Source organism: Ambystoma mexicanum, chromosome 11 (genome assembly GCF_040938575.1).
Source record: "Ambystoma mexicanum isolate Mex_15411 chromosome 11, UKY_AmexF1_1, whole genome shotgun sequence".
Taxonomy (NCBI): domain Eukaryota; kingdom Metazoa; phylum Chordata; class Amphibia; order Caudata; family Ambystomatidae; genus Ambystoma; species Ambystoma mexicanum.
Genome location: NC_090934.1, coordinates 1092232952 through 1092255246, shown reverse-complemented (window position 1 = coordinate 1092255246; position 22295 = coordinate 1092232952). Strand labels below are relative to the sequence as shown.

Below are 22295 nucleotides of genomic sequence, written 5' to 3'. Positions count from 1 at the left end.
GCCAACTCTGGTGGTGACGACGGATTCCTCGCCTTACGGTTTGAGGGCTACTCCATTCATGGCGCATGGTCCAGGGCGGAGACTGTTGGGCAGAAACCTGTGCAGTTCCCTTAGGGACCACTGCAAAAGATTTAGGACTACAGATGGTTGGCAGTAAACCCAATTGGTTGCAGTCTGTACCACCCAGATTTACCTGGTAGCTGTGGCTGAGCAGTCAGACTTCTCTCAAGATGAGCGAGGCAGTATATAGAATATATACACAATAGGTACAGAGATACAGTAACACAAGCAAACACTGACCAGAGCTTTGGTGTAAAAGTATATTATTATTTATTTAAAGACACACTTGTAAATTACACTAGCACAAAAAGAGGTAAGTAAATTCGACACAGTCACTAATATATATATATATATATATATATATATATATATATATATATATATATATATATATATATATATATATATATATATATATATATATATATACACAACCCTGATTACTTATTAGACAAGTCTTAATGAGAAATGCCACTTTTCAGACAGAGGTGAGCGCTTAACATAAGATGGCACTCTAATAAGTTATTTAAAAAGGGAGTTATGAAAAAAGCACACAAATCTCAATATTTTTCAAAGAACCACAGTGAGGCAGGTTAGGCAAAGTCTACTGGAGAGCAAGGAAGTTCAAATGCCAGGCCCACTCTTGGAGAGAGCAAGCGAAATGTGTCCAGGATCACACAGTGGGGTTATGTCCAAAGAGTCTTTGTAAATAGTTCCCAAAAGATTGAGATCAAGTCAGGAAAAGTTAGTTAACAGGCCCCAGGCTAACCCAGATTAGAAAGTCGAGGATTTACTGTCACCCCGAACGATCTGTTGCAAGGGAAGCCAGGCGGGACAAAGTACCTGAAAATGGAAAGAACGCTCCAACAGGGACAGTTGTTCCTGGCAGCGGGTGCAAGTCGGTGTTTCGTCCAGAGGAAGAGGCCGCCTCGACGTGGAGGAAAGCTGAAGGTCGTTGCACTGCCAGGGAAGAAACCAGCTGCGGAGGTTCCCAGTTACAAGGTACCACCCTTTTCTTCGTGGTAGTGGTAAACTGTGGTATTCCGGTTGCCGGGGTGCTTGGCACGGGCAAGGCGGCCACGAGATGGTCCAGGAAGGCGAAAAGACGGGCAAACTGGTTATCCCCACCAGTCAACGGAAGAAGACTCTCCGGGCTGGAGATCTCCTCTGTCGTCGGGAAAAGGGGTGAGACGTTTCAGCAAGGCTCCACCGGTGGTGTCGTCGTTGCAGGTCGGCTCAGCTTCTCCCTCCTCAGATTCTTTAGGTCCTGTGGCGACTTCTGACGTTCCAGTCCCCAGAGCCCTGCTTTTATGCAGAAAACCCCCATTCATTCAGTCTAGCTGTCACTCAAACATGCTAAGTGGTGAGCCGGGCGGCTCACCACTTTGGGCCAATCACACAAGTGTGCGACTTGAGTTGCCGAGGCAACTCAGTCCAGGGTGCCTAAACCCCTCACACACCCCCTGTGGTATTCAGATAGAGTGGCACCACTTTTGGAGGCTTCTGTGGAGAAGCCCGCCAAAAAGTGGAACAAAGGTCTCGACTTGGGTTGGAGTCACAGAAGCGAACACAAACACCATTTTGGAACCAAGTTTCGGCAAAAAATACCAACCGGTGAATTTATATTAATTTAGTAAACCAGCGGTATGTTCGAGGCTATTTTAAAAAGTGGTAGCCGCAAACAATGGGAAAATCCCATAGGATAATATTCGCGGTCGAATATAAAAAGTATCCACTGCCACCAGCCAAAACTCGGTCGGGGGACTGGACAGTGCCCCCTCGAACAACAGACCCCGGGGCAATCGAATTGCCCCGACCGGTACGTCCACAATATGATGGTTTGTACTGGTTCTGTTCACAATTTGAGACTAGTAAAGCCAATGGTGACTTTACATGCCGTGGGAGACAGTAGTCCGTCCCAGGGTATGGAGTCTGTTTGGGGGTCGCTACGACACCCCTGGGTTACGGCACGGAGGGTGCTGTGTAACCCACATACCAAAAACACATGAAGCCCTATGGGGTAAAGGACCCCATAGCCCATAAAACACATACAAAGTCAAAGGAACACCTCAAATCATGTCCAAGAGTCAGAGGAAAAGAGTCTCACTCTTAGCAGGAGAATAAATAAACCCCAAAAATCCAGCAAAGCTGCTGGGGGAGTAACTAGGTTTGGGAAATTAGCTTTTACAGAGAATTCTCCCTAACAGAGACCCTCCTGCATATCAGTCAGCTTTAACTAAGAATGGTGGGCCTGGCGCTCAAGGCTTTTCTGCCTCAGCAGGACATAGCGGTTCTGGTCTGGGCTGACAATTCCACGACTGTTTTACCTTAAGCAGGGTGGCAACCGATTTTAGTTACCCTTGAACCGCTCCCGCCCCCCCCCCCTGTGCATGGAGACGGTGGTGTCCTTGGAATGGGCCTTTACTGAAGGGATTTAGATTGCTGTCCCCAGGAGGTGGACTGAGGAACAATGCGGAAGCGGACCAACTCTGCCATTTGAGCTTCAGCACCTACGAGGTGCGTTGCAAATCAACTCCTTGTTGCCATTGTTCCAGAGATGGAGGTTTCCTGGATCTGGACTTATTTGCATCTCCTCTGAATTCCAAGTGGCCTTGGTTCGCCTCTTGGGTGGGCTGGCATCAGGGGTGTCTATGGGACACATTCCAACTCTGCGCTTTTCCTCCCCCACTGTTGCTCCAGCATACTCTCCGTAGGTTGCCGGACTTCGGTGGGCTGCAGCCTCATCCTGATCCCCTCCACCCCCCCCCCCCCCGGTCCGCCATGCCTTGTTGGCGGTTGAGGGCTTGGTTCTCGGATCTACTGCAGTTGTGTTCCCAGGGACAGGTACATCAGAGGCTTCTTGATGCAGTAGGGTGGGGCGGACACAGACCCGGCCAGGGTGGCCCTATGGCCATAGCAGCCTGCTTTCTGAAAAGCTGAAACTCCACCATGTTCAGTTCTCCAAGGACAGCTGGGATATCATTCAGGAGGCCTTCTAAGGAGACAAGATTTTGCCACTGGGCTCGTGACCAGGGGCTTGACCCCTTTGCCTGTTCCCCAGATGACATACTGGCTTTTTCTGCACATCTAGCTCGTTGCGGCATTCAAGGCGATACCTGCCACACTGATCTGGTGGCCATTGCGTCCTACAATAATTCCCCAGAGCACTTTTTTTCAGCGGCCAACCCAGTGGTTATGGCACACTTCAAGGGGTTGTCCAGGCTCTTTCCTCTGGTACACAAGCCTCATCTGGTCTGGGACCTCAACGTGGTTGTTGCGGCATTGCAGAGCAAACCCTTTGAGCTGATTGCCTCGGTGGATATCAGGCTGGTGAGACTGGAGACCGTGTTGCTGGTGGCGCTCGCTTCGGCACACAGGGTCGGCGAGCTGCAGACTATCATGCAAGCCTTTTACCAGGTTTCACAATGACAAGGTCGTCTTGCACTTCCATCCTAACTTTTTGCCCAAGGTGGTCACTCCATTCCATTTTAATAGGCAAATCTGTCTGCCAGTGTTCTTCCCGAACCCGCAGTTGGATGCCGTAGGGGCATTACATTCCTTGGACTTCAAGAGTCCTAAAGTTAAACACCTCTCGGAAAAAATCTTTCAGGAAGTCTGAGGCATGTTCATCACGTTTGGGGACACGTCCCCCAAATGTTTCCAAGCCCGGGCCGTGCCCCCTGTGCGCTGAACTAAATTTAATGGGGCAGCTCAATTCTTTGGTGCCAAAGGATCTAGTACTGGCCTCCAAGTTGTAGGATGTCCACAAGGGTGGAGGAAAGGGGACTAAGAACTAGGAGTACTCCAGTAACTGCAGTGAGTACGTTTTAATTTATCTGAGCCTCTCCACTTGCTCGACGGACAGTCCTGTGTACTCCCCTGCCAGGTACAGCCTTTGGTCCCAGACCCCTTCAGTATGGTTTCTCGTGTTTGTGTCCCTGACCGCTTTTTACTGGTTTCTTGTGCTCTGGTCCCAAACTGTTTATATTGGCTTTTCGGTCTCGGGTCCCAGACACCCTTCACATGGGTTTATCGTGCCCTCTCGCGGTTCCCAGGCTGTCCTGGTACCTTGCTTATGGGCTCCCGGTCGCTCACATCGACCTTCTGCTTCTCTGCATCGTGTGTGTGTGTGTAGAAGTTGTCTGATCCATCCCATTTTTTGACTTGCATTCAGTTCGGATTTTGGATAAGGGGAAAACTCCTGTAGCTGTTCACATCTACGTTAAAGCCAAGAGTCCTTTGATGACGAGCAACCTGTTGGTGCCCTAACGACAACTTCTGCAGTGGCCCTGCAACCTCTCTAGTAACTGGGCCGGTGCAGCCCTGCTCCTCTCTGCATAATCTCCCAAGACCCTTGTTGGTGCTTCAACTCTTGGTTTAGTGGGACCGACTAGTCGCATTGCCCTTCGGAAGTGTCCCAGGACTGCCCGGTTGACTGCCCAGCTCCCTTGTGGGCTAACTCGCCAGAACCTTCACCGCTCAACATTGAAGCCCAGAACTTTGGTGGTCACCAGCTTTCGCTATGTGTTGCCTTCTCCTCGAATCCCAGCTTCCTATCTTCAAGGGAGCCTGTCCTGGAGCAGCTTCTGTGACTGGAAGGATGCATGTCACCTGCAAAAGGCGATCATCACTGGAAGTCTACCTCCAGCCTGACAAATATCCTGAAGAGGTCTGCATCGTTGGAATCTGTTTTATCGACGGGGATTGCATCTTGCAGTTGCACCCGACCGGAAGAATGCTCAAATCTGCAACAACCTGATCACCGCTCACTGCAACAAAGGATGGAAAACCACACTACGTGCAGCCTTCAGCCCCTGCCCAACTCCACATCCATTCCCACTTTAACACCCCCAGTCGACCCATCCTTCGCCTGCTGTCCTCCATAGGATAACATGGGAACAAGTTTGTTTGTCTCCTAGCTCCCTCTCACTCTCCTTTGGTTGTCAAACCTGGGTTGGATATCCTGCCCCTGGGTTAGCCTTGGGTCTGGAAGAGAGCGAGGAGAACTTAACGGTCTTCTGTTAAATTGTTGTTGAACTTTTAATTCGTTTGAAACTTATCACCACTACAAGTCCATTGCATTCTTTTAAGAGTGCATACCTTGTGTTGGAACCGGTAACTTTTGGGAACTAGACCCCATACATATTAGGATTTGGACTTCTAAACTGAGGAATTTAAGTGAATACTGCTGTCCTCATTTTCTGTTAAAAATACCAAGTTTCCTCACAGAAATATAAACCACCTGGTGGAGGCTAGAACTGATTTCAGATTGTTCAAAAGCACTAACAATCTGGGCCCATGATAGGTTCAAAGCAAAGTCCACAATTACCAACCTACTTGGCCTCTGGCAAAACAATCTGCCATTTCCATGCTCCTATTCTAAGAACTGGTGAAACGGGCACGTAACGTATTACTCCACATCTCTGGAACCAACCTTCTCACACCTTAAGGTCACCTCGGCCAATGTTTTGCCTCGTCCTAAATTGACCTTTAAAATATCCCTCTGGCCACTACTTGCTGAGCAGTCGCCACTAAGCCTTGCAATCACAAACAGCAGAGTGTTCTTGGGAGCAATAGAATTATGGCTCAGCCAGTGGACCCTCACTCTGGGTACTGCATCTGCTTTTTCTGATTCCCCTTGGGAAGTACAGTAACCCCCCCTGCGCAGACTGTGGTGCGCCTACGTGAATGCACCATTTCCTCTAGGAGCATGGTTTCCATTGCTCTGCTAGTCATTGGCACTTGAGAGCACAGTTTGTTCAAAGATTGCACTGTGCCGACAGGAGCATGTTGTGTGTGTCTATGCTCTAAGAAAGCAATAAACATGTTAAAGTGGTGTGTATGTGAGGGTCCTTGGTGCCCTACTTGTGTTATGATCCAGATTTGCTTAGCTTTGTTGTGAGAGATCACCTTAATCTTTGTCTCATTGGGTGAGGTGACAATCTAATGCCATACTCTTTTGGTAGCCTGGATAAAGCCAGACACTTTATTTTTTTTTTATAGTTTGTTGTCCCTTTGCAAACGTTAATATTTGCATTGAATGTATAGCTACAGCTAAGAAAATGCTGCAGCTGAATGCCAATTGTGATGATGGCCACCGCGACAGGTGGTACTAGTAGGTACATTTGCAGACAGCTCAAATATATGGCTTTTGCTGCGGCCTTATTCGTTTGAAGCTGTGGGATATTGCCAGGATGACTCAAGACAGCTGCCATTATCGACTTAATACGAAATTGCAATGTCAGCCTATCCACTGGAGACATTGAATTGGCAGGCGCCCTATGTCTAAAAATTCCAATGTTTCTACTCTCCTAGGTTTAACCTGAAAAGTCAGCTCTGAATGGGTGAGTGTTGTGAAAACATTATAATCACCCTGCTGCCAAGGGAGAACAAATCTGCAGCCCTGTTTTCATTGTTGGCCGAGCATACTACAAACCAATGGCGGTATCGCTGTTATGTCCTAGCTAAAATGGTGCTTTAGATATTGAGTCGATGTTTAAAAAGGTATATGGAAAATCTTTTACTTAGGAAGTTAATTTGGTTTTCCTTTCAATTAGATTGCGACCTCTCTGGAAGCTACAAAATACGCATGAGAAAGGGGGGATAAAACTGCCAAACTACGAGGCCTATTACTTAGCGAGTCAATTGCAATATATAGCGAAATGGTTATCGGAAGAATCAACCTCGGAATCTAGGCTGTTTAGATCAGAATGCGCACTGTTTTTTCTACAAGAAATGATGTGGCTGCCCAGAGAGAATATGAAAGAGTGCCCAAAAATGATGTTGCTGGGATGGGACATATGGCAAAGGGCCTGTCGGGTAATGGAGAGCCCTATCCCATGCTCCCCCACAGGTGCAACTTGTGGCACTGGTGGGAAAAGACGCCTAACTAATAAACTATCAGGAAGCACTGGGAACCAGTTTGGATAGCAACGCTGGGCGATGTATGGCAAGATGGGAAGATTAAAGATTTGAGACTTAGTGGAAACCGGATTACACAAGGGACGGTATATTACATACCACAGGGTGGTGCGGCGGGTTACAGAAACATGGTCGGAGATGATACAGGAAGGCCAACCGGATGCCACCCTGGAGGTTATATATGACATAGCAGAGGGAGGACATGAGATATCAGACTGAGATTGTTATGTCCAAAGTGGGGAAAGAACCAATGCGATTACGACAGGAATGGGAAGAAGAGGTGGGCACCCCTATGACAGATGGGATGTGGGAGATAGCTCTAAGATATCACAAGAAGTTGTCAAGAAATGCCAGGTTCCAGCAGATACAGTTGTATATCACCCACAGAGCTGTGCAATTGTCAAACGAGCAATGAGGTGTCTTCTTTTTTTTAGGGGCTTGTTGGGGGAGGACTCAATAGCAGATCAGGAAAAGACAAGGTCCACAACAAACTACCTGTTAATGTCGTATTTGGCTAAAGATTCTGTAGCCCAGATGTGTTATTGACCCCGAGATTTGATTGTGACGGGGGATATTCCATTATGGCTGGAAACAGACTTGTTACTGTCGACACATCTTTAATGGGGACTTTTGTTTTTGTACAAAGACATGTTTACTAAGTCACCCATCAATTACTAACAGCACTTGGTGGGTTTAGCACAAGCATTTTGTGTGGCAAAAAATACCAGCTCTAATTTGTTTTTCTGTTGTGTTTTTGATGTTAATTGTTGTCATGGTTTTTATTGAATGGGCATTATTCCTTGTGTCCGGTCTTTTACTATGTGTTAAATAAAATTGATATATATTTTTGTAAAATCCGACCTTATCCTCTTTATATTTGTTTATAAGATTATAGTTTGCTGTACATGCCTCTTTGGGCTACAGAATCTTTAGCCAAATACGACATTAGCAGGTAGTTTGTTGTGGACCTTGTCTTTTCCTGATCACCCACAGAGCTTACATGACGCCCCAAAGAATAGCTAAATTTGCAAATGCAGGGCAACAAGCATGCCCTAAATGTAACGAGAATAATGCTGGGATGGTGCACATGTTCTGGCCGTGCCCAGTGATTGAAACTTTCTGGAGAGGAGTGGTGGATAGGCTGAACACAAAAGGGGTTAAGCTAACGATAGAATCAGCGTGGGTGTGCCTGATTGGAGGGTTCCCTAGACCACGCAAATTGAAGCACGTCCGTAAACATAAAGACCTGGCGTATATACTTGCGAAACTTAGAGTTGCTATGAACTTGAAGGCATGCCATGGCCCGATAGTGGAAGTGTGGTGGAAAGATCTACAAAAGTGGTCAGAAGCTGAAACGGCAGTATGGCAGGTGATGAGTAACTCTGTTGGGGAGGAGGAAGCTGAAAACCTGGTAGCTTGGAAACATCTAGTAGCTACGATATTTGGGCCCACGTATGATGGGTCGAGTGATTGCGACTCATTAGAGAATTCGGATGAAGGACTCCACCTGCAAGGCGCAGGAACAGAAGGTGTGGAAGAATAGGCTCGGGAGGGTAGAGGGAGCAGTATATATTAAAGGAATATAATATTGTAATAATGTAAACTGTACTGCACGTTTGGTTGTAGTGTTAAAAAATAATATGCATTGTTTAAAAAAAAAAATTAGATTGCGGCCTAAAATGGATTTCTTAACTCTGGCCTGAAGGACAGATGCTAGGAACCCACTCTTTGGACTGGCGGGAGCGTGCAGAGCAGCAGTGCAGGCTTTAGGTGCAAATGGCAGACTTTAAGTGCGGGGCCAGAAGAACAGTTATGACGCACATTCCAAAAAAACAATGAAACGGCAGGCTCCCCAGCGCCACCCACAGTCGGATCATTGTAACTGCTCACAGTGCCTCCACAGCACCTAATTTTCACTTTAACCTGAGAGTGCACATAGGAGTAGCGCAAACAGAGGGGAGCTACCGGTTTTCATTATTGTGGTCGCGGATACTTAGTATCTTCCTTTTGTAGGTTTTACAATAGTTCCTCATATTTGTTTTAAAATATTCAGAGGACGAACTGATGCCCCAGACCGTAAGAAACCACGTCAGGGTCCTGTTTGCCACCATTTTGGTGCACAGGACACTCGGAAAGTGACCCACACTTGCAGCTCTGTAGTGCATCTATGCACACACAGTGCAACTGCACTCATTGCTTGAATGGTGCTCTGTGCTTACAGCGCCATTCATGCAATGGCTAAAAATGGCTGATGGAGCTCACTTGACTCGCACGTCGACTAGTGGTTTTTTTAGTCAAAATCGTCTTCCTGACAGCGCAGTGCGCACCCATCGTTCCATATTGGGAGCAAACTTCTACTCTCCTACGCCCTCACGCGCGCAGTCCGTCCAAAAGGGATGCATTTGGTGTTCTAGTCAATTAGAGTGGTTTCACTGTCTGCTGTGTCCCTACCTCACCATCACCTGAATGTGTGTCCGCAGCAAGTTTGATTGTATTTGTCCTTTTGAAACTCTGGTCGCTTTGGCGATTTCTCTGCGTACTTCACAATGATGTTAGTTTGAGATGCTTATTATTTAATTCGCGAGCTGCAGCAGATGGTAAAATGCTCGGTTCCATGTATTTTCACACCACTTTAGCTTACATTGGTGCTGAAGTGACAGGTTGAGTTGTTTGGCGTGCCTGAGTGTCTGCTGCGTACTTTCTGTACTAATGGCGAGTTTCCCCTGGGCCCTGCAAGCCCATTTAGGCACCTTCTCAGTTGCCTTTCGCCTCGCTCTCCGAATCGGCTAGCTGTCTCTTTACTGCTCCTGGAGATGTTACTTAAGATCTAGACGTAAGGGGCTTGGAGGTTGTGCCAGATCAAATGTAATCATAGTGATCATGTAGTAATAAACCCATCGAACCATGAAACCCAAAGCCCTGCTGGCGACTCGGCCTTACAGTACGTTTTTGCATAGCTTCAGACAATTATGAATACGAATGGGAATTGGGAGCCACCTTAATGCTCATTGTATTGCTATGTCCATTTTTGAGTAACATTGTTCAAAATTTCATTTTTTCAGGCACACTGGTGGGCTGTACTACTGATGGGAATCGCTCTGATTATGCTGATGGCTGGCTTCATTAAGATCTGCAGTGTTCATACTCCGAGCAGCAATCCCAAACTGCCACCTCCTAAACCTCTGCCGGGTAAGCACACCACAAGGGCGATAACCCAGACTCAAAATGTCACCAACAAGAGGGAGGTGGAGTGGGTCATCCTCGGATTCAGTCACGTAGTCTTCAATCAAAGCTGATAAATCTGGGTAAAATAACCTGGCTGTACACATGTTTGTTACGGGCGGATACTTTGGTTGTCCTCAGTTTGAATTGGTATTGAGAAGTTTGTAGTGCACACTGCCTTTTTTTCTGGTGAATAGTTTGGGTAATGAATCCATGTCTTCCAATTCTGCATCCAATCCATGTTTCCGGGTATATTGGTTCGGTGTGTTTTTATTTTAATTTTTTTTTTTACACTAGGACCCACCGCTAGACTAGCCAAGTTTCATTGCGTCCCTTCCATAACTAGTCTGAAAAAGCTTAATCAAAATGCAAAATGGATAACTGATTCTTTGCCCTGTTCATACATTGGCTATCTTGCCTTAACATCCTAAAGAAAGTGTTTATACACACGCAGAGACACAATATGTAGGTATAATTCTGGAGCGTGTGAATCTGTCGACCGGGGCATTCCTGTACTATCCTTTTACTACTTATACCTATGATGCACCTTTTTAGTAGATTTATTTCATGTCATTGGACTTCATCCTAGTACAACAATGATGGAAAATCAACACATAGATTGACCCAATGTTTCAAATATTTAACTTAATGCTGACTTGAAGTCTGATAACTTAGAAAGGCATTAACTGAGTCACAACACCTGGTCATTGGCCCTAAAGGGGACTTTGACCTGATCCCAAAAACACAAATGGGGACTGGTCCTATGGAAAAAATATACTTGTGTCTTCGTACCAAAGCACATAGCACGTCTGAATAAGACCCCAAAAAGCCAGTGTGGAGATAGATGTACTGATGAGGTCGCTGCGGTAAAAACTTCGCAAAAAGGGTGGCACTGTCGAGAGTGACGCTGAATATAGAATACTGAAGCAGTCTAAACAAAGAGCATATTTTCCAAAGGGACACTGAACGAAAGGATTACTCCTGAAAATGGCAAGTATTGGCAACCACCGAACACCATCTAAACTGTTTAAATGCAACTGCCCATGGCTCCTGAACCTATATTCTCATATTTAATTTATTAGATAGATGATTTATATTTTCTCTCAAATGCCTGTTATATTATGATGGCAATCTTCAGTAACAGTTTGATCAAATAACTCATTATACCCATCTTCCCCCCCCTTACCCTTTTCCCATCTGTCTCTTGTATGTCTTCTGTCCGTCTTCCAGAATGTCTCCCCAAATTTACATTCTTATTCCCATTAAGCTATTCTCTGCAGACTTGTTATAATCCTAAATAAAACGTTATTTATTGATTGTGGTACACGTCTCTGCAACAGCACAACATTCCATACATTTCTATAACTGCGATGTCAAGTTCAGAATTATAGCAAGACATATGATATTTACAGAGCTGGCGCATTTCAGGGCCCTGTCGGGCTACTACTAGCTGATCTCAATTCTCATAAATACACTCTGAACGGAGCCCAAATGTCCTTTGGTTTACTTGTCTTCGGGAGTGTCATTACATACTGTTCCTCACACTCATTGACATACGCTAGTTCTTTAAGGAAGTGATTTATGCGTGGCGCGTGTACATTCTTCCAGTTCTGTAGTATACACTTCTTGGCCACTACACACACAATGGTAAACAACCTTCTAGTCACTTCAGATATCTTCCCTATGTCTCCGAACAGGTATTTTTGTGGTGTTAGGTCTGCTGGGACTTGTATGATTGTTTCCAGAATTTTCGCCACTTCTTCCCAGAACCCATATATAAGTGGGCAGCTCCAGTACATGTGAAATGAGTTTGCATTTCTGGCAACTACTGGGGCAGTTTTGTGTAAATATAGCAATTTTTTTGGGTGTTTAGTGCAGCTTATTCAGTACCTTAAATTGGATCAGGCGGAGGCCTGCATTGATGGATACCTTCTTGGTCAGTTCACAGTATCTCGCTCAGGACTTATCTGTTATGGTTGTCCTCAGGTCGGTTACCCAGGAGCCTTTGATCGTATTTACTGTCAGCGTGTTTGTCTGTACAGCCGTGTTGAGCCCAGGAACACTGGCTCCCGACCGGGTGGACAGAGCCACGAGGCACAGGTGTGGCGGGGGCTCGTCTGGGAACAGTGGCCATCTAGTCCTGAAGGCCATTTGCATCCTATGATACTGTAGTATCTTCAACTGGTCCCTCCCCATCCCAATCTTGAATTCTTCCAGTGTTATAAGTTTACTATTGGGGAAAATGTCTCTAATTTTGAATTCCACCTCTGGGTCCCACGTCTTCTGAACATCAGGGTCATATGAGGGTGCGTTGCCGGGAAAGTTCCAGAAAGGGGCTTCTGAGTAGTATGGGGTTTCCAGTTTGAGCCTATGGTAGATCTTGCACCATGCATGTACTGTTGTACTGACTGGGTCGAATGGACAGTCATCTTTATGTTTAACTTTAAAGATGATGTACCTTAAGTCGGTTGGATGTGCTGCGTGTTTTTCTATGCAGATGTGTGGTGAGGTGTCCTGGTCATCATACCAGTATCTGACAAACTGAGCCTGCGCTACCAAGTAATATAATTTGAAGTCCGGATCTGCTATGCCCCCTTTGTTATATGGCTCCACCATTTTTCCCATTTCATTCTGGCTGCCCCCCGCACCACACAATCTACAACCATGGATCGAAGGGCATCGAAAAACTGTCTGCCAGGCCATATCGGGATGTTAGTAAAAATATATAGTAGCTTCGGTAGAATAACCATTTTTAGTATGGCCACCCGGCCAATAACTGAAATAGGAATTTCGGCCATAGACGGAGTTTGGTAGATATTGTGCCTAACAAGAGTTGATGATTGTCTGAGTATAGGGAGGTTTTATCCCCCGACACGATAACTCCCAGGTATCTTATTTTAGTGGGGGACCATTGCAGTCCTTGTCTGTTGTTCGGGCACCTAGTGTCAGGGGTTAGGGGAAAGATTTCGGATTTGGATCTGTTGGTTCTATAACCTGAGTATTCAGCAAACTCATGTATGGTTTCCATTGCTGGCCCCAGGTGTATGTCGGGTTCTCGGACGTACAGCAATGTGTCGTCTGCGTATAATGATATTGACTGGGTTAGGCGGGCCATCCTTATACCCCTGTGTCCTTGATGTTCCCTAATGGCTGCTGCGACTGGTTCCATTGTGAGGGCGAACAGTATGGGGGAGAATGGGCATCCCTGTCTCGTGCCCCTGCCCAACCCAAACCAGTCAGACAATGTAAGGTTAGTCTGTACCCTAGCCCCCGGATTAGAGTATAGTAGCCTGATGCATCTTAGAAAGTATCGGCCAATTCCAAATTTCTCGAGTACTGTAAATAAATATATCCATGACACTGAATCAAACGCCTTTTCAGCATCGAGGGATAGGGCCACTGCCTGGGCTTCAGGTTTTATCTGGGCCATGACTCCAAACAATCTCCGGAGATTCAGTGCCATTGACCTGGTGGGAATAAAGCCGCACTGATCCGGGTGTACCAGCGTGGACTTATTGGGTAGGAGTCTCGTGGCCAGGATTTTAGCGAATATTTTTGCATCGCAATTTATTGGAGACGGGGGCCGGTAGGAAGACATCTCATTGGGTGGTCGCCTAGGCTTCAAAACCACTGTTATTATGGCCTCTCTCATGGATGTTGGCAGGGTTCCTAGTTCTACAGCTTCCTCCCACACCGACAGTAGCACAGGGGCCAGCTCCTCATTGAGTTCCTTATACAACTCCGCTCCCAGTCCGTCTGAGCTTTGTGCTTTTCAGTTGGCTAGCGATTTTATTGCTTTAGTGATCTCATCAATCGTTAGGGGTTGGTCGAGCGCTAGTTTATATTCTAAGGGCAGTTTCGGGAGTGTAATATTGTCTAGGTAATTTCTTATATCACTGGCTGATTTCGAATCATGATTAGTATACAGTTCAGAATAAAAAAGGGTGAATTCTCTATTCCATCTTCACTGGTGATCACTGTGCTGTCTCCTGCTAATATGCTGGAGATCAGTGTATGTCTCTCGACCTTCAACAAGTTTGCTAAGGTACGACCTGCTCTATTTCCTTCACCGTAACGGCATGCTCTAAGTGGAGTTGCCATATATAGCAGTTCCCTAGTTGCTAGTTTGTTGAACTCTTGCAGACTATTGTTAATGTCCGAGAGGGTTTTATCCTCATGTGCGACTGTATATCATGCTTCTAGCTCTCCCAAATGTCTCTCCACCTCCGCCAGTTCTACCCGGACTGCCTTCAACAGACCCGTGGATTTAGAAATTAGGATCCCTCTCACCCATACCTTAAAGGGTTCCCAAATGGTTGCGTTCCTATCCACTGATCCCCTATTGGTTTCAAGGAAGTGTTCCACCTCTATATGTAGTGCGTTTGCTACTGCTGGCTCTTTAAGGATGTCGGGTTGCATCCTCCATCTCCTAACTGGGGGTTTTACATTCTCTAGTGTCATGTCCACTATGATAGGGGAGTGATCTTACAGGGTGTGGGGGAGCATCTCACATTCATTAATCTGGTTCATGAGGGATGCGGATACCAGTCAGTAATCTATCCTAGACTCAGTATCATGCACTGAGGAGTAAAACGAGTAGTCTTTTTTGTGGGTGTAGCATTCTCCAGGCGTCAACTATTGTCAGTTGCAGTAGGATATGTTGTAACGTGGCGGGTGTTTTTGTGGGATTTTGGTGTCTGGTGGTGGAGTGGTCTAGCGTGATATCCAAGATGGTATTGAAGTCCCTCCCTCCCACAGTATCCGCTCACTCCCAGTGTAGCCTATTTCATGTACCACATCTGTGTAGAAATCGGGGTCATCCACATTTGGTCCATTCATATTTACTAACACCATCTCTTTCCCCGCAGTACTGCCCCATACTATGAAATAGCGACCCTGAGTGTCTATTTTGCTTTTTCCAAATCGAAAACCTGCAGAGGGGTGGATCAGGGTAAGGACACCTCTTGCCTGTGAGGAGTATTCAGTGTAATGCCTATGCTGCCCTCAGCTCTTCAAAAACTGTGTTTACCTTCCGGGGTGCATGTTTCTTGTAGCATAATCACCTGAGGGTGATGTCTAGTGACATAGGCTCCCACCTTGCTTGACTTAGTGCGGTTGGGCAGTCCACGAACATTCCATGTAAGGCGTTTTAGCTTCAGCCCCTGAGCCATCGCCCTAGTGTGTGCCATGTTTGCATGCCTTTATTATGTCCTTTATCTCAATATTTCTTAGTGTCATGTGCAGCGGCGCGACCACAAATTTTAACTTGTAGGACCCCTCCAACTGGGTCCTGGAACCCCGCCTCTCCTTCCTGACTCCCACATAGCTCAACATAGCTAAGCCTCATATGGCATTTTGACCCGCCACCCGCATCATCTCCCCCCAACTTGACGATGCTGCCCGTTAACTCTCAAAACCTTCCCCTTGGGCATTCCCTTGAACTGTTCGAACTTTCCTGAGGGTCGCCTGTTGGGACCAATCGGCTAATGTTGTCAGGGGCTCACGGCTCGATTAACAATAAACGTGTGTCCAGGCCATCCTTGGTGTTCCTTTATCCTTGTGACGGTGGGCAGGCAACATGCCTCTGTCAGTCAGTATGAGTCTCGCCTCTCTTCTCCCGGCCGTGGTCTAGCATTTTGATAGATCGCCCGATCCCTGTGAGGCAGCGGGATGGAGGCTTCCATATACGCCATGGCTTCTGCAGGATTCTCAAAGAAGTGGGCTCTTCCACCATGTAGGATTCTCATTTTTGCCAGGAAGATGAGGGCATATGGCACATTGCGCATCCGTAGTTGTTTCCTAACCAATTCATAGGACCACTTCTGTGTTTGTATGTTAGCGAGAAGTCCGGATAAATGTGAATTCTATTTTGCTCATAGTGTAAAGTTCCTTTCTCTGTGGACATTCGGAGTATAGCATCTCTGTCCCTGTAGTTAAGGAGACGTGCTGTTGTGGTGCGAGGTGGAGCCCCTGGCTTTGGAGGTGGTGCTAGAGTGCGGTGCTCCGAGAAGGATTCCGCTCCCAGGATATCTTTCAAAAGGTTTTCCACTTGTCGCTCCATGGGGCCCTTGCCAAAGGTTTCCGAAACCCCGACAATCCGAATGTTGTTCCTTCGTGATCTTGATTCAAGATCTTCGCACTTGCTTTGGGTTTTGTGTAGTTCTGTTTTGAGTTGGGTTATGTTGCGGCCATGTTGTGAAATTGTGTCCTCGTTCGTACTTATCCTATTCTCCGCTTCCGTAGTGCGCTTGCTCTCCTTCTCCACTCGAGCTTTCAGGGATCCAATTGTCGCCACTATGTCGTCCAATTTGACATTGACCGCCAAGAATCCGTTTTGTACCACTGTTGCTAGGCGATCTAAAGGATCTTCCTCCTCTGTCGGTTGCCTGCTGGGCCACCCCGGCTGCTCCATGTTGCTGGGAGCTGGCTAAAGAGTCCATTGGGCCGGTCTTTTTCCCTCCTGTGCCCTTCTTCTAGGTGCGGCCCAGGTGTTATGGCTTATGGTTTGAGGGTGGACTGTGTTCTCCCATGTATCGACGTCAACCGTGATATTGTTTAGCAGAAAGAGGAGAGTAGGGAAGTGTTTACTCTCTACCTTCTCCTTGAACAGGGTGTTTTTCCCGTTTGTTGAGAGCGCTTTTGCTTGTTCTATGGCGCCTAAATCTCCCCCGGGTGCACCCCCAAAGTCTGTTCGGAGATAGCCTTGCTAAGTTTCCTTGTGGAGTGCACTTCTGCGCGTTTCTGGTATGGTTGGAGTATTGCCCCGGGGGGGTCATCTGGCTCCGCCCCCTGTATTCAGGATATCCTGAGGTTGCAGGCAGCTGTCCCACCCTTAGGGTTTTATGTTAACCCAGTTACTGCTTTCACCTGAATCTGGGGGGTTGCAGTCCACTGTGCCTCCTCAAAGTCCCAGTCTTGGCTTATAATGTCCACTTGGGAGCCCCCCCAGGGACCCCCACCACGGACCGCGTGTCGGGTGTCTTCACACTGGCGTTTAAATGTTAGCAGGGGCTCCTTCCCTGCCAAATGTCTGCCCTCTTCGCGTGCCTCTGTCTCACGCTCGCGTTGCTCCAGGGTGCTGCCGGCAGAATGTTTCCTTGTGGGGGAGCGGAGGCCAGGCTCCTTCGGCGGCCGCGGAGCCACTAGCCGTCAACCTCCAATCGTGCTAGATGTTGGCCGGCTGCAGTGTAACGCACCAGGATGGGGCGGCCACTCGGCGTTCTTCTCTGGCCCTGGGTGCTGCAGTCACGGCGGCGCCCCTACCCCAATGCGGTCTGCTGTTATTCCGCCACTCCGGCACACAGCCGAAGTCCTTTGGAGCCACCGGGCGGCTGCACCAAATCTTCCCGGCTGGCAAAAGCCTCAGGCAGGATATCTCGGCACTCCCTAAACATGCGTGCAAAAGTTTTCCAGGGTCTGTCCAGGCGGCCCTCCATCACCGGAATCTTACTTTTTTAAAGCGTCTGGAACGGCGCTGGGAGGATTAATTTGAGTTAGGATTTCATTTGACCCGGAGCTCACCTTTCAAGCAGCCATACTCTGTGCGCATCAGCGCCCCCCTTGTTATAATCATTTTTGTTCAATTTATACTACCATCTACTATGCTGGTTGAAATATGCACAATAATCCGATTTGTTTAATGAATATTTCTGGTATTGATCAAGTTCTTGCTTGTTAATTTTCTCAATCTCTGTTAATTTTTCATTGTTGCAAGTTCCTCTCAATCTCTAACTTACTAACATATGTATTATTAGTACTTTAAACCATACAAATTATTAAAATATAAAAAATAAATGTGGTCAAACGCAAAGTAAACCTATGAACATGTTCTTCCTCTCCATATTCAAATATTTGTTAAAACATCCAACAAGAGCCCTTTTCCCAAAACGCCTTCAAGCTCCTTATGGAGTGGGGGGGCAGATTTCTATTGTTTGTGTAGGGGTGATGTGAGGGGAATGATCAGGAGAGCATCTACAACACTACAGAAGGGCATGCAGAAACGGCAGAAGTAATGTCAGTATCCTGATGAGTGGGCAAAAAAGGAGGCTGGATCAGTGTTGAGATGGATTTCTAAACTCTGGCCTGGGGGACAGTTTAGGAGGCCACCCTAGTTATAGTGAACTGGGGAAACTCAGAGTTTAGCCAAGCCAGTCAAGGTAGCATTGGGAATGGTCAAGGCTAAGTCTCAGGAGAGGTGAGTGGGGTCAGGGCTCCACAAGGAGTCCATACAGTAAAATATACAAGAATTACACTTGGAGATTAAATATAAAAGTACTATATTCTAGGCCCAAACACACACTAGGAAAATTAATCAAGCAGGTAATATCACATACTACTACTAAATATAAAACCTATTTCAAATGTATTGTGTGCTCGTATTCCTCATCTTTAGATAGATATCCTCTCCAGCGTAGCTGCTTCAGAAATTCATTTTTTTTCTAGAGGGCGCTGTGCGTTAATGCGGGCAACTCGATGTCCCTCGAGGGCCTCAGTCATCACTGGTACATATAGCATGTGACCCCGAAGACTAGGTTAAAAAAATGCCATGTTTGCGGCACTAAGCTGTCTCTCAGGGATCCTCATTGAGTGTTTCTGCGGTGCCTTGGTGTGCAACATTGGATGGCAGACTGGGTCCTGTCAGTCTGACTGGTAAGGCTTTGAAAGAGCAAAAAGGTAAATTAGCTGCGGGTAGGCCTACTATTAAATCCCCCTTGACTGTCGAAAAAGCACTCCAACTAGTCGAGAGGCGACTCACCCGAAGGAAAAAATATTCCCAAAGCGCTCTTGATCCAGGAGTGGCTCTCACCACTACATCTTCGTATAAGAAGATGAAGAAAAGGCGACATAAATCACCTTTCACCTCCTCATCGAATTCATCTCCTGAGGAGTCCTACATGCCCAACCAAATCAACTCCTGTCGAGTGGGAGTCATTCAAACACATGTTAAAAATCTTCAAGAAGCAGGCCCCCAGCCCTCTCGAAAGACGAGGAGAAAAGCTATGCTCCTGTCGCGTCTGTAAAGGCTGACAAGGAAAGGGCTAAGACAAAATCCTGTGCGCCATCGAGCCTGGGACACCCCACGAGCATTGAGGTCTCGGCTCAATGAAAAGTAATCGAAGACTTATCGATTCAGGGTTCAAGCCCCTCGAGGGCTCTGTCGATGCCAGTCATCGAGGACATCAACACCATTTGCATCAACACCTTCAACGTCATCGGTGTCGAAACCACTGACGCCTTTACCCATGAAGTCTTCATTACCCTCTAAAGAGGTTGAAAATCATACAAACCTTTACCTAGAAAGGATTTTTTCAAATATTTGTCTTCTGTTTATGAAGAACACAAGCCTTCACACCCAGATACTCCTCCCGTTGTATTATAATTTGGTTCACTTAACATCTCAGAGGCCTTAATACCTGAGGAGTCCAGGTTAAAGGACTTGTACGAAAATCTTCTATTTACAAGTGGCAATGAAATGTCACCTGTACTTGAATTTGGCAAACTGGTCTGCCACAGACCACGCAGATTACCCTTAAAGGCAACTTATGACTAAGGTAATCGATTTTTTAGGATGGGGAAGATCCTCACCCCCATTCAGACAAGATGACTTGATGGATATATTAGATAGTTCCTCAGAAGGATCCAGTACTTACTTTCCATTTTGCCCTACAAAAATGGGCAAAGGCAAACTGGGAGGCTCCCACATCTATTCCAGCAGTGAATAAAAACCTCACTAATAAATGGACCTTCCAGTGCCTATCTTGAATATTTGTCAAAATATACTATGCCAGAGAGCCCCTGGTGGTTCAGGCAGCAACATCTACTTCTAAACAAGTGACAAGTGGATTATCCCACCATTACGCCAGACAGGGATAAGCGCTTTGATGCTTGGGCTAGGAACGTGTTTTCTGCCGGGAGCATGGCTCTTAAGTCTGCAAATGGCACTTGCGCTTCAGCCAAATTCACGTTCACCCTGTAGGACTGTATAGCCATGGCAGCTGAGCATATTCCCAAAGGGGAAGAAAGAGAAGGCTTACTGAATATTGTAAGAGACAGTAAGGAGGTTATGTGTGAGTCTCTTCAGTCAGGACTGGACTCTGCTGATGGCATCAGCAGAGTCATGGCGGCAAGCACAGTGATGCACAGGTTTGCGTGGGTGAGTAATTCCGGTTTTACATTGTGGACGTGCAGTCCAGACTCCTCAGCATGCCCTTTTACGGCACTCTGCTGTTTGGCAGCAAGGCTGACAAAAGTCTCAAGAAGCTGCAGATCTCAAAGGCGGCATCCAAATCCCTTGGTTCTGCTATAAGCCAGCCACAACCATCTCACCCCAGTGGATTATCTTGGAGGGGTAGGTCCTTTCGCTTCTACTCATCTGAAAGAGCGAGAGGATTGGCTAGTCAAAGGGGACAAAGAAGATTCCCTCTTGTTGGGCGAGGGAGGGGTGTCCAGTTTGCCCAAGCAACGGCTACCTTGCCATCAGCTGCTGCCTCAAAACCTCTGAGGCCTTGACTCACAAGACCCCGGTGGTAGGCAAACTCTCGCAGCATATGCAAGAATGGCAGAGTATTAGTTTGAATGCGTGGGCATTGGAAACAGCTCAGTGTTACTTCCTCCCCTTTCTAAAAAGGCCTCCAGATCATCCACCAGGGAGCCACTCGTTCAAAGTTCCTGATCTGTTCCTTTTTACAGGAAATGTTGAGCCTGCTAGAGAAAGGTGCTATAGAACCAGTACCTGTGACAGAGGAACAAAAGGTGGTACTCTTCCCTATTTCCTAATCCCCAAGAAAGACTGAGGGTTGAAACCCATCTTGGACTTGAGATGCTTGAACAAGTTCCTCAGGAAGGACACGTTCAAGATGGTTACTCTGTCTCGGATCCTTCAGGCTGTCCAGCTTCAGGATTGGATGGTTTTATTGGACCTTCAGGATGCTTACTTTCATGTGCCTATCCATCAAAAAGCACCGAAAGTACCTGATGTTCGCCATTGGCGGCTCTCACCATTAGTTTTGAGTTCTGCCATTCGGGCTGACCGCCATTCTTAGGGTTTTCACCAAGCTGATGGCGGTGATGGCAGCGAGTGGGGGGGGTGAGGGGGGATTTAGTTCACATCTACGTCTACCTGGACGATTGGCTGATCAGGGATTGTTCACATAACCTGCCACTCTCTTCAGACTTCACCCTCAATTACATGATACCTTCTCAAAGACTCCAGTTCCTCAGAGCAGTCCTGGATGCATCGTTGGGAAAAGCCTTGCCACCCGAAGTGAGGGCCCAGCACATCCTGCAGATGGTACCCAAATTCCAGAGTGCCCATCGTCTTCCGGCCTTTGACTTTTTGTGGTTGCTCGGCCTATTGGTATCCTGCATTTTCCTGGTGCCAGAGGCTCACCTGAGAATGATATCCCTCCAATGGGCTCTCAGGACACAGTGGTCTCCATTCTCGGGCAAGATGTCGGATCTCATTCAAGTTCCGAGCAGAGTCGCACAGGATCTCCTCTGGGGTGGGTCTGTGAGATCATGAAAGGGTAACCCTTTTGGCAGTCATGACCGGAGATGACCATAATTACGGATGCCACACTCATGGGGTGGGGGCGCCCATGTCAGCAATCTGACGCTAAGCAGTAGTCGGTCTCCATCGGAGTCCAAACTACAAATCAACCTTTTGGAGTTGAAGACTAGCACTGAAGGCTTTTCTGCCCTCTGTACAGGGAAATAATGTCCTGATAATGACAGACAACACAGTGACCATTTACTAACTCAACGAAAGAGGTGGTGTAGTGGCACTACCACTGTGCAATTCAAGAAGGAATCTCCCTATCGTCAGTTCACATAGCCGTGAGGAGAACACTGCAACGGATGCTCTGAAAAGGTGGAGCAGAGACTCCCACAAGTACAAACTAGATCAGGAAATCCTTCAAGAGATCTTCACCCTTTGGGCAACCACTCCAGTAGATCTATTCACGACAAGTGTCAACTGTTCAGCTCCAGGGAATTTCCCCAAAAGGAGTTCTAGGGGACGCGTTCGTAGTGGACTGGGATGGTTCTGCCAATCCCTGTCATTCCTCATGTGATCAGGAGGTTGAGAAAGTTAG

At 47.0% G+C, this 22295-nt stretch overlaps 1 protein-coding gene across 1 annotated transcript in view; it reads left to right on the top strand.

Annotated features, from left to right (window-relative positions):
• ADAM10 (ADAM metallopeptidase domain 10) overlaps window positions 1–22295 on the top strand; it is a 1301929-nt gene that overhangs the window by 1240944 nt on the left and 38690 nt on the right. Inside the window, exon 15 of the mRNA XM_069624354.1 lies at window positions 10044–10170. Coding sequence (XP_069480455.1) covers window positions 10044–10170 — 127 coding nt within the window. The remainder of the gene's footprint in view (window positions 1–10043; window positions 10171–22295) is intronic.